At 41.9% G+C, this 12,182-nt stretch overlaps 1 protein-coding gene across 1 annotated transcript in view; it reads right to left on the bottom strand.

Annotated features, from left to right (window-relative positions):
• NELL1 (neural EGFL like 1) overlaps positions 1-12,182 on the bottom strand; it is a gene marked incomplete at its 3' end in the record, with an annotated part of 870,822 nt that overhangs the window by 634,428 nt on the left and 224,212 nt on the right. The window contains exons 10-11 of the mRNA XM_004369835.2: positions 6,075-6,148; positions 670-769 (exon numbers count right to left, since the gene is read on the bottom strand). Of these exons, the coding sequence (XP_004369892.1) occupies positions 670-769; positions 6,075-6,148 (174 nt within the window). The remainder of the gene's footprint in view (positions 1-669; positions 770-6,074; positions 6,149-12,182) is intronic.

The raw sequence follows: 12,182 nt of genomic DNA, 5'->3' as shown, positions 1-12,182 counted from the left end.
TAATTGGGATTTGCTTTTTTAGATTTTTAAGTAAATTCTAGATTCTACTAATTCATCTAATTCTGCCAGGGGTAGAAATTTCAGACAGGAAGTGATATTTGAGCTGGGGCATGAAGCAATTAAATTTGGGGAAGAATGAAATTCCGAGAATAGGAAGCAAAACACTTTCTGCCTCGGTATTAATTAGTAATTAGTACTTATAAGAAGCTTTTTTTCTTGTAGGAAGTTTTAAAATTGCATATAAATCTAATAAATAGGTAAGATTTACCCTAAGTCATTCTCTATCAGATATGGGAAGTGGCCCACAGAAAGGGATGAAAAGAATGCTTCCCAATTCCACTCATGAGGAAAATGTAACAATGACAATGGTTATTGTAATAACCATTATTACAGGAATGATTATCATTATTATAGGAACGATCACTGAACATTTATCACGTGCTAAGCACAATGCTGGGTACTTTTACATCATCTCATTTAATCCTCACAGCAGTCCTATGAAGTAGCTACTATTATAGAGAAGGGAAGGGTTAATACGATATATGACTTTCTAAGGAGTGGAGGAGAGTTTTGAAACCATGTTCTTATCATTACACTATTCATTAAATCTTCACCCACCCCAAGGCCACCCCCAGTCCCACCCCCACAAGCCACCCCTAAGCCACTTACCTCTACAGACACTGCAGCACTGGTTCTCGGGAAGAATGTGATCCTTTTCTGAACAGTTCAAAGGAGGGCACATGTCTGTAATTTTTACTAAAACTCCACCCTGGAAGCCAAATATCAGGGAGAGAAAAAGATGTCGATATTTTCAGTGAATGATACAAACAAAATGCTCATTGTTAATGGCCTGCAGTGATAACAAGCTACAATAATTAACAATACTCCCAAGAATTACACTAACGATGACAAAATCACAAATAAAATGGATGCGATCCCAGTAAAATGATACATCAGAAGATTTTCCACTTCAGCCAACAGTTTTTGAGCATCTTCTACACAGAAGAATGCTAGCAGGGGTGTGCTGGCAAATGTTTAAGGACTAATTCTTGGGCCAAAAAACCAAAACCAAACCCACTGTCGATGAGTCGATTCCAACTCATAGTGACCCAACAGGACAGAGCAGAACTGCCCCATAGGGTTTCCAAAGCTGTAAATCTTTATGGAAGCAGACTGCCACATCTTTCTCCTGCAGAGCCGCTGGTGGGTTCGAACTGCCAACCTTTCAGTTAGAAGCCACGTGCTTTAACCACTGCACCACCAGGGCTCCTTCTCTTGGGCACAGGAGTCTTAATCTGAAGTGTCTGCCAATTTTCATGGTGTAAACACTTCTATGATAGACAATTTCAACCAACCATCATGATTTCACTGGACGCAGGGTGGGAGGAGATGTGTACCATCAGCTCTCATAAGTCTATGTGAGCCAGCTCTAGTACACCACTGGGTAACAGGCACTGTGAAGCCAAAGATAAATCCTTGTCCTTGATGAGCTCACAGTTTGAAAGGAAGGAGGGAAAAAAACCACTTAAACTAGAAACCACATAATATCAGTACAAATTGCTATCAAGTCAATGCCGACTCATGACGACGGTCCCATGCATGTCAGAATAGAACTGTGCTCCATGAGGTTTTCAATGGCTGAGTTTCTGGAACTAGATCACTAAGCCTTTCTTCCAAGGCTCCTCTGGGTGGACTTGAACCTCTAGCCGTTCAGAGAGCAGCAAGAGTGTTAACTGTTTGCACCACCCAGGGAGTAAAGTACAGTAAGTTCTAAAATATTTACTCAAATACAGGTATTATAAAGTATTACGGAAGAACAATTCTGCCAGGTGGGAATAAATTATGGAAAAGAGTGCATATTCAAGGCAACTTGAATAATGGAATAAGGAAAAGAGATTTCCTGGCAGAGGAAACACTAAAGAGCCAAGGTATGCAATCTGAATGAGTTGAAAGAGGGTCAGTTTAGATGAACACTTATTTTCCCTAGATACAAATAAAATCAATTACAATAAAATTTTAAACATTCAGCAGCTGAATCTTTATGACCTCACTTCACCTAAGGGCTTATCTGTTGACATTACTAGCATCTGTATTTAGTTTTACTCTGTTTCAGAAATTAGTTCATTAATTACTAGGAAAAAAAAGTTGAGAGTCCCTTATTTTATCTAAAACATTTAGTTTTTCTCCTTTAAGTCAACCAAGAAGAAAGCTCAAGAGGGGGAGTCTCACTCAAGGACAAAAGGCAATTCTCAACATAGAACAGGATGGAACTGACAGCCCAGAGGATCAAGGGAAATACTGAGTTTTCCATCTCCAAGAGACTCCATCACTCCAGGAGCCTCACAGTTTTCTGCTTTGGCAGGAACTCCCATTATATCAGGCACATTCATTGCCGAATATGAGCATAAACATCACTTTAAGGGTCAAGTATAAATTAATTTCCAACTACTCATCTTTTGGGTCTTTCCCCCCAGCTTCCTCTTCTCCAGCTCAGTCCAAGCTCTGGCACTCTTGCCTTTTCTTCTTCATCTTTGCTCTTCATTTCCCAGTCTTTCCTCTCCTACGGCATCTAAAACTCTGACTTTGCCCCTGTCTTAGAAGTGGCCCGAAGACCTGAGAATTGATGCTACTACTCATACTTGGCCCCCCCTTTTCATCTACATTCCATTGTTACCATCTCAATCCAGGCTACGATGGGTGACACCTAGCCTCAAAAGTTGGCACCAGTCCTAAAGTCAGTGTCCTAACCAGACGTTCCTTTCATGTGACAGGGAAATCAAACCAATCATCATAAATCAACATAAGTCAGGTGAACTTTGACTAGCATAAGCAGCATAAGCTAAATGCAAAGGAAAGCAAAATGTTGAATACTTATCATTACTGCTCTACTGCTTTACTTCAATATTGTTATATTTATTCATGATCTATTACTTCGTAGAGTAAATGAGAGTGGTGGATACTGTTGGAGCCCTTTTACCAGTTCTGTTTGTCTACCCCACCCCCCAACTTCTGCATGCTGCATTGCTAATGACATGTACCTGCCACCTTCGGGGTGGGGGGGTTACCCAGGGGTGTTGGAGCCACCTTACCTGTGCAAAGCACTAGAAGTTACCTGCAAGTTCTATATCCCCAACCACTATGGCCCAAAGCCAATGAGTGACTGGTGTGGAGGTCTTTTGCCTAAATTGTGACAATCTTTAGAGTATAGTTTATGCTCCAGATCCACCTGGTGGCATCAGGCTAAGTTTGGTCCTTTCACTGAAAACTGCACCCTTGCTCAGCTTCTTCCCTTTACCCATTCTGCTTCTCCCACACTCTTAGTGGTTTCTTCTAGGAGCCCTACCATAATAAATCATTTTTACTGAAATCCTTAGCTCAGGATCTGCTTCTGGAAGAACCAAACTAAGGCGACAGGATAAATTTCACTCTTGCTGTCAAAAATCAAACTGCTAAAAGAGATTATCTTTAGGTCGTGAGATTCAGGAGTGATTTCACTTTCTTTCTTACACTTTTTTGTCCAAATCCCAAATTTTCTAAAATAAGCACATTTTTTTTTTTATAAAAAAACAATATCTAAAATGTTACAGAAGACTTTTTTTAAAAGAATTGCTTGTGAAAGTTTCACTTTTCATAAAGAGGGCTCGCTTTGACTGCTGATTAAATCAGTCAACAATTCTAATCAACCTTTGACATATTTAACAAGATCATAATTACAAATGTTTAAATAGAGACAAACACACTTTTTCATGAATTTTCAAATAATATAAACTGTGATTATAGTGGCATAAGGTGCCACCAAGTCCATTTAGTCCAGTCACATAACTAGGCACAAAAACTTTTTTAACTTGATTTTCAAAACTATCTTTAATAAGAAGCACCTGATGATTAACATTTTTAAATCTTCCTGGTTATGATTTGTTATTTTATGACCCCTGGAGCTCTGCGTTGGTGGAAAAATACAATTCTCCTATTCTTTCTCACTTAGGGTAACTGTCTCCATGTCACTGGCCAAACATTCAAGTTCTTTCCTAATCACTGTGCTTCCACCTGAATTTCTAATAAGATATAAAACTCACATCTTCAAGTCAAAAAACTGTTGCTGGCCTAAAGAAATGTCACCAGGCAGTAATAATTGGGCAAAATTAAGCAAAACTGCCAGGAGAGTTTATTCATCTTGATTTTAAATAAATAAATAAAACATGTTAACTTCTGGAAACACTTGGTGAAAATATGTGAAACAAGAGTTTGTTTCTTATCTAATTGATGTTGCTGAAAATTTTAAAACTATCCCAGCAAAATGAAAATGGATAGGATCCCCAGGAGCCTTTTGTCAATGACGGATCCTCTTCTGAACCACCAAACATAGAAAACTATTTGGGGAATTACTCTCAATTCTCCCAAGGATGGTACATACATAATGCCATTCTAGATGCCTAGGAAAAACATTAATTCATTATATACAATAGCTGCAAGTGGGAATTAGGGCTTAAATCTTTAAAAAGACCACCCAGGAGAAACCTGAGGCTCTCTCATCCTACATCCATCATTGTTTGTAACTTCTGGACAACATCCATCACATGGGTCCCAAAGATCTTCCACGGCCTTCTATTAAACTCTACTCTTTATCCAAGGAATCAATGGGCCATAGCCTGATCAATTTGGTATTCTCAGACAGACTGAAAAGTGATCACTCGATCCTTCTAAATCTACCTTTCCAAAACTCAGAAATGAGAATTATTTCCGAATAAGTTTAACACCATCAAGACTGGCAACAGAGAAGCTAAGGGAGAGGACAGTGGAACCAGACTGCAGTACACAGGTTCAGATCCCAGCTTGCTCACTTACTAGCTATGTATCCTTTCCTCATCTGTAAAATCAGGATAATAACAGTACCTAACTTATAGGGTTATTATAAGGATTAAAAAAACATTAAAATGCTTTAAAAAGTACCTAAAAATAGCAAATGCTCAAGAAATGTTCGATATCATTACCAATGACCATTCTCTTTGTACATAAAATAACTGTTTAGTAAATAACTATTGAAAACAGGAGCAAATGAAGAAATTAATGGGTTTTTTAAAGAGAATGAAATTATTCTCTCTCATACACATACACACACACCCCACCTGTGCACACAGCATAACCCATGAGCCCCCAACTTCTTTCTAAATTGTAAAAACAAAACAAAATATAAACAATAAAAGACGATGAACCAAGATGTACCACTAACAGTGGTAAGTACTATTCATAAAGCTGGCATTTAAATCTATGCCCAGGTTTTCTAGAAGTCTCATTAGGTGTCTACCTTGAACCTCTCTAATGATAACAGAAAACCAAGTCATAATCCCCTTGCAGGGGTTTGAACATCACCTCCTCAGAGAGGCTTTCCCAGACCACCCACCCCCACCCCAAAGCTCTCTATCCCTTTGTCCTGCTTTATATTTTTTACAGCATTTGGCATTATATGGTATATTTATTTATTTCTTACTGTTTATCTCCCCCACTAGACTACAAGTTCCACACAAGACAAGGCCTTTGTTTTTTGTCTGCTGTTGTGTATCCAGAACATAGTACAATGCTAGTAGACAGCAGAAGCTCAATCTCAACGCTATTTGTTAAATGATTATTGAAGGAGATTTATGATTCTATACATTTTATTTCATGTAATAATCTAAGAGGGGGTGGGCAGGAGACAGAAGGCATTTTCCAGCATTACATCAGCCATTTCAGAATAGAGCTGGCACTGTCCACAGCTGGCATCACAAACTTATTCCCTCAATATTGATGCAAAACTCTTTCCCCAAACCATCCGTCAACCTCCCTGACTCGTATTAGCTGCTAGCTCCCTTCCCCCTCTCACATCCTTCCTTTAATAGCTTTTCCCAAGGCTCCCTGATCTACAGGTGACGAGGTGACTACACAATGGCAGTGGCTAGGTCCTCCCCATCCTGGACTCCTGCTGACCACCAACAGTTCTGCCCCCTCAACAAGGCCAATATGCCCCACTATCTAATGCCCGCACCTCTATCTGTTCATTCCCCAGAAGTGATGGGGATCATAAGATTAAAACTTACTCTGCATTCTCGACAGCTCTTGGTTAAAATCCTCTGGCCCTCTGCAAGGACTTTTCCTCCATAGATACATTTCGCTGTAATAAAACAGAAAAATGTGTCAGACAGTCATGCTATGCAATTAAATGACCTCAGAGGTGCCATGTAACTCCAAAAGATTCCACATAAGCACTGATTCTCTGATTCTAAGCAACATAAATCTTTTTGTCTACAGTTTAAGACAAGGGAATAGTGTGGAGGATAACCTCTGAATCCTCCATTCAGGCTGTCATCTTGATTGTGTTTGCCATTGCTCCTTCACACCAAGGACACGCAATTATTTCAATGTTGCCATCCCCAAAGAAACTAGAGAATGAACTGATGTGGTAAGAAAGACAAGTTAAAACAAAGAGCAACAGCAGTAGTTTTGATTTGGATGTTCCAGCCATAAAAGCAATGACTGAGTAGAAGGAGAATTATGTATGTTCCATTCATCAGAATCACAACCACAATGGAGAAGAATGCCCCACCCCCCCGCCCAATGGAAGGTGGGTAGCCTTAGCCTATCTGTTCCTAAGAAGCTCAAAGACAACTGAGAAATACAAGTCAAGCCAGTAAAGTGATAGATCAATGTGCTAGGAAGACAGCTTTTAGAAAGGCCAGCTTAAGAGGCTAACAGAGAGGGCAGGGGGTGGAAGGAGGTGAAAGGAGGTCTTGTACAGAAGTTCAAAGAGAAGCATAAACGGAGCTCCCACCACTCAATTTAGGTTCCACTGAGACTCAGTCCTTGACTCAACTTGCTGACTCACTGTTAAGTAAGTGCAGTCTATGTCAATTTGATATAACCGTAACGTGACTCCACCAAATTCTCCAGCCGCATCAGCATGAACAACAATCAAAAGTCTTATCACTCCCTCTCCTGCCCCAGATAAAGATCTTTCTAGCCCTCGCTCTTGGAAGAGGCAGAAGTGAAGACATACAACCTAAGAGATCTCTACCACTAACTCGCTGTTGATCTTACAAAAATTAGCTTCTCTCTCAGAGCCTCTACTTCTGTATATATATTAAAAAAAAAAAGGGTAGATTAAATTTGGCAGCTTCCAAGTTTTAGAGTCATGGAATGTTCAAGTACATAGAGACCTTAGCAATCAGCTGGTCTAAACCCCCTTTTTAGCCACAGGAAGAGGAAAGGCCAGAGACACTGGTTTGTGCAACCTCACACTTAGTGGATCCTATGTTGTACTACTTACATCCCCCTCATGACCAAAGGACACCTTCTTGAAGCTACTGGGAGAGATAGTGACTAACAGCTTTTGGGTGACTACTTCTCTAGGACTTGCCCTCAGCTGAAGAGAGCTGCCTTACCCAAGGTCAGTTCCCCTTCCTGGGGCAGTCCACATCCAATCAGTAGTTAATAAAAAGGCCTGGCCCTCTTGCCCCAACTCAGCGAAACTCTGAAAGGCCACTCCAGCTCCAGAACTCCCTATAAGAACGGCTGAGGCATTTGTTGCAAATGCATTGCAGTTCAACTTCTTCCTCTGCCCACTTCTGCTTCCTTCACCATCAACCACCACGGGAATTAATGTTCAGACCACTCCCTAATGAAATGTGTACAACTCTCCATTTCAGAGTCTATTTTGTCTCAGAGGAGTCCCTGGGTGGTGCAAACGGTTAACATGCTAGGCTGCTAACCAAAAAGCTGGCAGTTTCAGCCCACTCAGAGGTTCCTTAGAATAAACACCTGGCAATCTACTTCTGAAAACCAGTCACTGAAACCCTATGGAGCTCAGCTCTACTCTGACACACATGGGTCGCCATGAGTCAGAATTGAGACCAACTGATCATCTGGGTCCTCTCAGAACCCGACCTGCAACAACCCCATGCCCTACACACCACCCAAACCTGTTCCTCTCTAGTATTCTTCTCTCAGTAAATGGCACCAGCACCACCCAGGCACACAGCCAAGTACCTTTGAGTCCTTTTAGCTCCTCCCTCTTAATCAAATCCATGTCCAATCAGTGCCCAAATCCAATAAATGCTCCCTCCTTTAGTCTCTCAAGTCATCCCACCTTCTCCATTCCCCACCCTCCACCCCTAGACCCTATCTCAGCTCAGGCCATCATCATCCCTCTTTATTACTACCAGAACCTCCTATGTTCCAGCCTCCCATATTCTAGTCTCAATCTTCTCCAGTCTCTCCCTCGACAGAAGTCAGAACATATTTTTCATAAGTGCAAATCTGAGGCCCTGCTTAAAATTATATGGGTCCCTACTGCCCACAGAATAAAGCTCAAATTCCTTAATTTGGCACATGAGACCATTCATCTGGCTCCTCCTTTTCTCTTAAGCTTTGGTATCTCACCAATCCCTGAGCTCTCCTTCCCACCCAAAAACATTCCCACCTCCACCTATGCTCCGGCCACACTTTCTCTCTCACTTCCAGGCACTGAAAATTCTGTTCTCTTCAAAGGAACACACAGCCCCATCCACCTGCCACTGGCAACCTCCCAACCTATACACCCACTGGTTTCAGCTTAGACCTGACTTTCTCCAGGAAGTTGTTCTTGACCTCTAACTTCCTCCACTTTGTGCTTCCATTTCACCCTGGACCTAGTCCTAAACACAGCACATATCACATTGTATTTAATTATATATCTTCCTTGCTAACTATAACCTCCATGAAGGTAGGAACCATATATATTCATAATTTTATTTCCAGCCCAAGCCCAGTGTCTCACTGGGCTGTTAGTAAAATAAACAGCTTTTGAATTAATGAACCTGTAGCAGTACAAAAATCCAGTTAGATTTCCTGATTGCCAGTTTAGAGTTTGTTCTGGTATTCCATACAATTTCAGCCATTAAAAGCAGATACCAAGGGTTTCATAACAACAACCACAACAACCACAAAAATAGAGAATCAATATAATTTTCTAGATAGGCCCCTCCCCTGTTCATTTAAAAAAAAAAAAAAAAAAGCTCACCTATACCTGGATCATCCTTTATTCATCAATTTTCTAAATCAATCAGTTGACAGTGACTCACTGGTCCTAATGATGATGTGGATTCCCCAATTTACTTGCATGGGGAGACCACACCTCCAAAGGTCCGGAATTCCTGTCTAATAAACTCCCACATTCCCAAACGCAGCTGCCACTAAGTTGGCAAGGTAGCTCACTCCAGAGTGACAGTTCTGCTAAATGCACTGCTGTCAAATATGCCATCTGCTCTTTGGACCAGGCTGAGAGCAAAGAAATAGACACTGTTCTTTTTCTTTGCCCCTTGCCACCCACACAGTGGTATCAGACACACTTACTAACCTTCTTGAGACATTTGTCTGACTCCTGTCTTGTCTTCGCGGGACTCATCCCAGCACTCCTAACTGGAGATAATGCTCGTATTGTTTGTACGCACACCACGCTCATACACACCCATTCCTCCATCCCACCAGTCCAGGATAAAAACTAAATGTCCACTGAACTTTATGTCCTCACATGGAGGGTGCTTTGGGGGCTGGTGGATGATAGCAACACGTTACAACATGCCTTGGCCATTTGCAGTTTGGCACTGGTGTGGAATATAAAGACAATATCAAGTATCTATGAAATTATCTTAGGAGAGTTTTCAGGGTGTCCACTGGAGGTCACAAGAATCTCCCCTGCTTTCTCATACTCACACCCACTTCTCTGATAGTGCCCCCACCTCCCTGGCTCTGCCCTCCATAGGCTTGACATCAGTCCTCATTATCCAACCTCTTGATCTACAGCCAAAAAGCTTACTTTTGATGTCTGAGGAAATTCAAGCGTAAGGTGAGTCAGGCTCCGGTGCCTTTGGCTGGGGCATTTGGGACTCCATTCCAGCAGCTTTCAGTGTGAGTAGAAATACAAATGGATACCTAAAACCTTTCATATCACACTGGGGACATGCAAACCAGAATATTTCACAGTGTCCGACCATGAAATTGAAACCTGGCACCAATACACACTCCTCCGTGATGTCAGAAACAAAAGTACTGCGGATTTAGAGAAAAGTTGTATCTTTTTGCACCCAGAGACATCTGGCCCTTCAAATTTGAACTTGACTTCTATAATGCAATGATTGGTCACTTTTGCCATTTGGGTGCACACTGAATAAACAATTGACAGGTATGGCTTGATGCCCCTGTCAGATGCAGGCATGAGGCTCCTCTGTCTTTATTTAGGTATTTGTATCCCGAACACACTCCAGCCATCCCTTGGTGTTCAGCAGCTTAGAATGTCAAAATCAACACTTCTTATTACATTTTAAAGGAGAGTGGCAGATCAGAGAGGCTGAATACCCAAGGATCTTTCCTCCCTCAATGAGCTAGTTCACAGATCTGGCTTCAAACACCTCCTCTCTGAGCAAGATACCTACATCAAACTGGATGTCCCTCGGGCATCTCCAACTCAAACATGCCGACAGAATAGATCTCTCCCCAAACTACTTCTTCCACCTGTCTATTTCTGTTAATCACCCTGTAAGTCTCCCACAAGCTCCTGTTCAAAACACGGCAAATCTTCCCTTGCAGACACTCTGTCCCCAATGCATTTGTTTCACACAACAAACATTTATGGGGCCTACCATGCGCCAGGTCCTTTCAATATCACTCACATCCATCCCTTCCTCTGCATCTCCGCACCTGCATCCTCCCTGCAGGCCTCATCACCTCCACCTGATATATGACCAAACCCCTCTGCCCCTCTGCCTCCAGCTCTCCTGCCACAGTGGCCTTTCTAAATGTATTTCTTTGATTATGCCATGACTGTGCTTTATAACCTTCTTTTTGAGCAGCAAAACTTATGCTGTGTTTATCTCCATGATTCTGCATGTGCCATACACTTGAGTGGGTGTATTCTTACTCACCTTGTTCACGTGGCAAAATCTGATTCATCTGTCAATACCCTGACAGCTGCTACCTACCCTGTAAAGTTTTTCTTACACACACGAACACACACACTTAATAGGGCTACCTCTGTATCTCACGTAGTGTTCATGTTACACAATAGACTCTATTGTAACCAAGATGGTACACTTGTCTCCTGGAGAGCAGGGATAGCGCACAGAGGTTAAGAGCATTGGCCCTGGAGCAGGACTACCTGAGTTGTAATTCTGACTCTGCCAAGGCTGTGCAACCTTGGACAAGTCATTTCACCTTATTGTGCCTCAGTTCTTCACCTGCAAAATGGGGATAACAGTAGAGCCTACTTCTTTGGGTTGTTGGGGAACAATTAAATGAATTAATGCACATTAATGTGGCTAACACAGCACCTGACAGAGAGTGAATGGTTGGTAGGGGTCGGCTGTTGTGTCAAGAGTTGAAGATGGGGCAGAGCCAACATGGCACTATAGACAGAAGCATCACACCATCCCTCCACAGCAAAGACCCAAAAAAATTAAGTAAAACTGAGACAAATGTCAATCCTGGAATGCTAAGCGTGAAATGAAAAGATAAAGAACTCAGCCAAGCACCAAATGGAATAAGAAACTGACGGAGAACAAAGAGTGAGGAGAGATACAAGTGGAGATCTCCTATTAGCTAACACAGCACAGATTCACCATCTTGGACTCCTGTCGGAGATCGACAGACAGGGAGTACAGGAAATCAGCTTCACAGAGCTCCCAGCAGGAGACAGAACAACCAGTAACCAGTGATACAAGCTTTCCCACCCCCCAGTGTTCTTCACCCCTGCTCAGACTCCTCTGCTTCCTGCAGCCACAGCCTCTCAGCTAAGACGCACTGGCTTCAACCCTGTGATGCTAGGATTCGACCTGCTAACACTGGCCCTGCTGCACCATAGCTGGGGAACTGGGCCTGCCTAGACAAGGAGGTGAAAAGTATCGTGCTCACAGATAAGCAAACAACAAAGAATGCACAACCCACCTGCTCAGACACAACCAAATAAAACAAAAACACAGGATGATACAAATAAATCTATAATGAATAAACAAAGAAAATCACTACTGAATGTCCCAAAGACAGCAGACAATATCAAAACATAAAAAAAAAAACAGGTTAGGATGGTTCCAGTAGGCATCCAAAATAAAACACCAGATGACCTTCCACTAAAGAAAAGGCACTAGAACTACCAGGTAGGAAATAATTCAAATCTCTAA

Source organism: Trichechus manatus, unplaced genomic scaffold, assembly GCF_000243295.1.
Source record: "Trichechus manatus latirostris isolate Lorelei unplaced genomic scaffold, TriManLat1.0 scaffold00006, whole genome shotgun sequence".
In the NCBI taxonomy this organism is placed as follows: Eukaryota; Metazoa; Chordata; class Mammalia; order Sirenia; family Trichechidae; genus Trichechus; species Trichechus manatus.
This window is presented reverse-complemented; position numbering and strand designations above follow the sequence as displayed.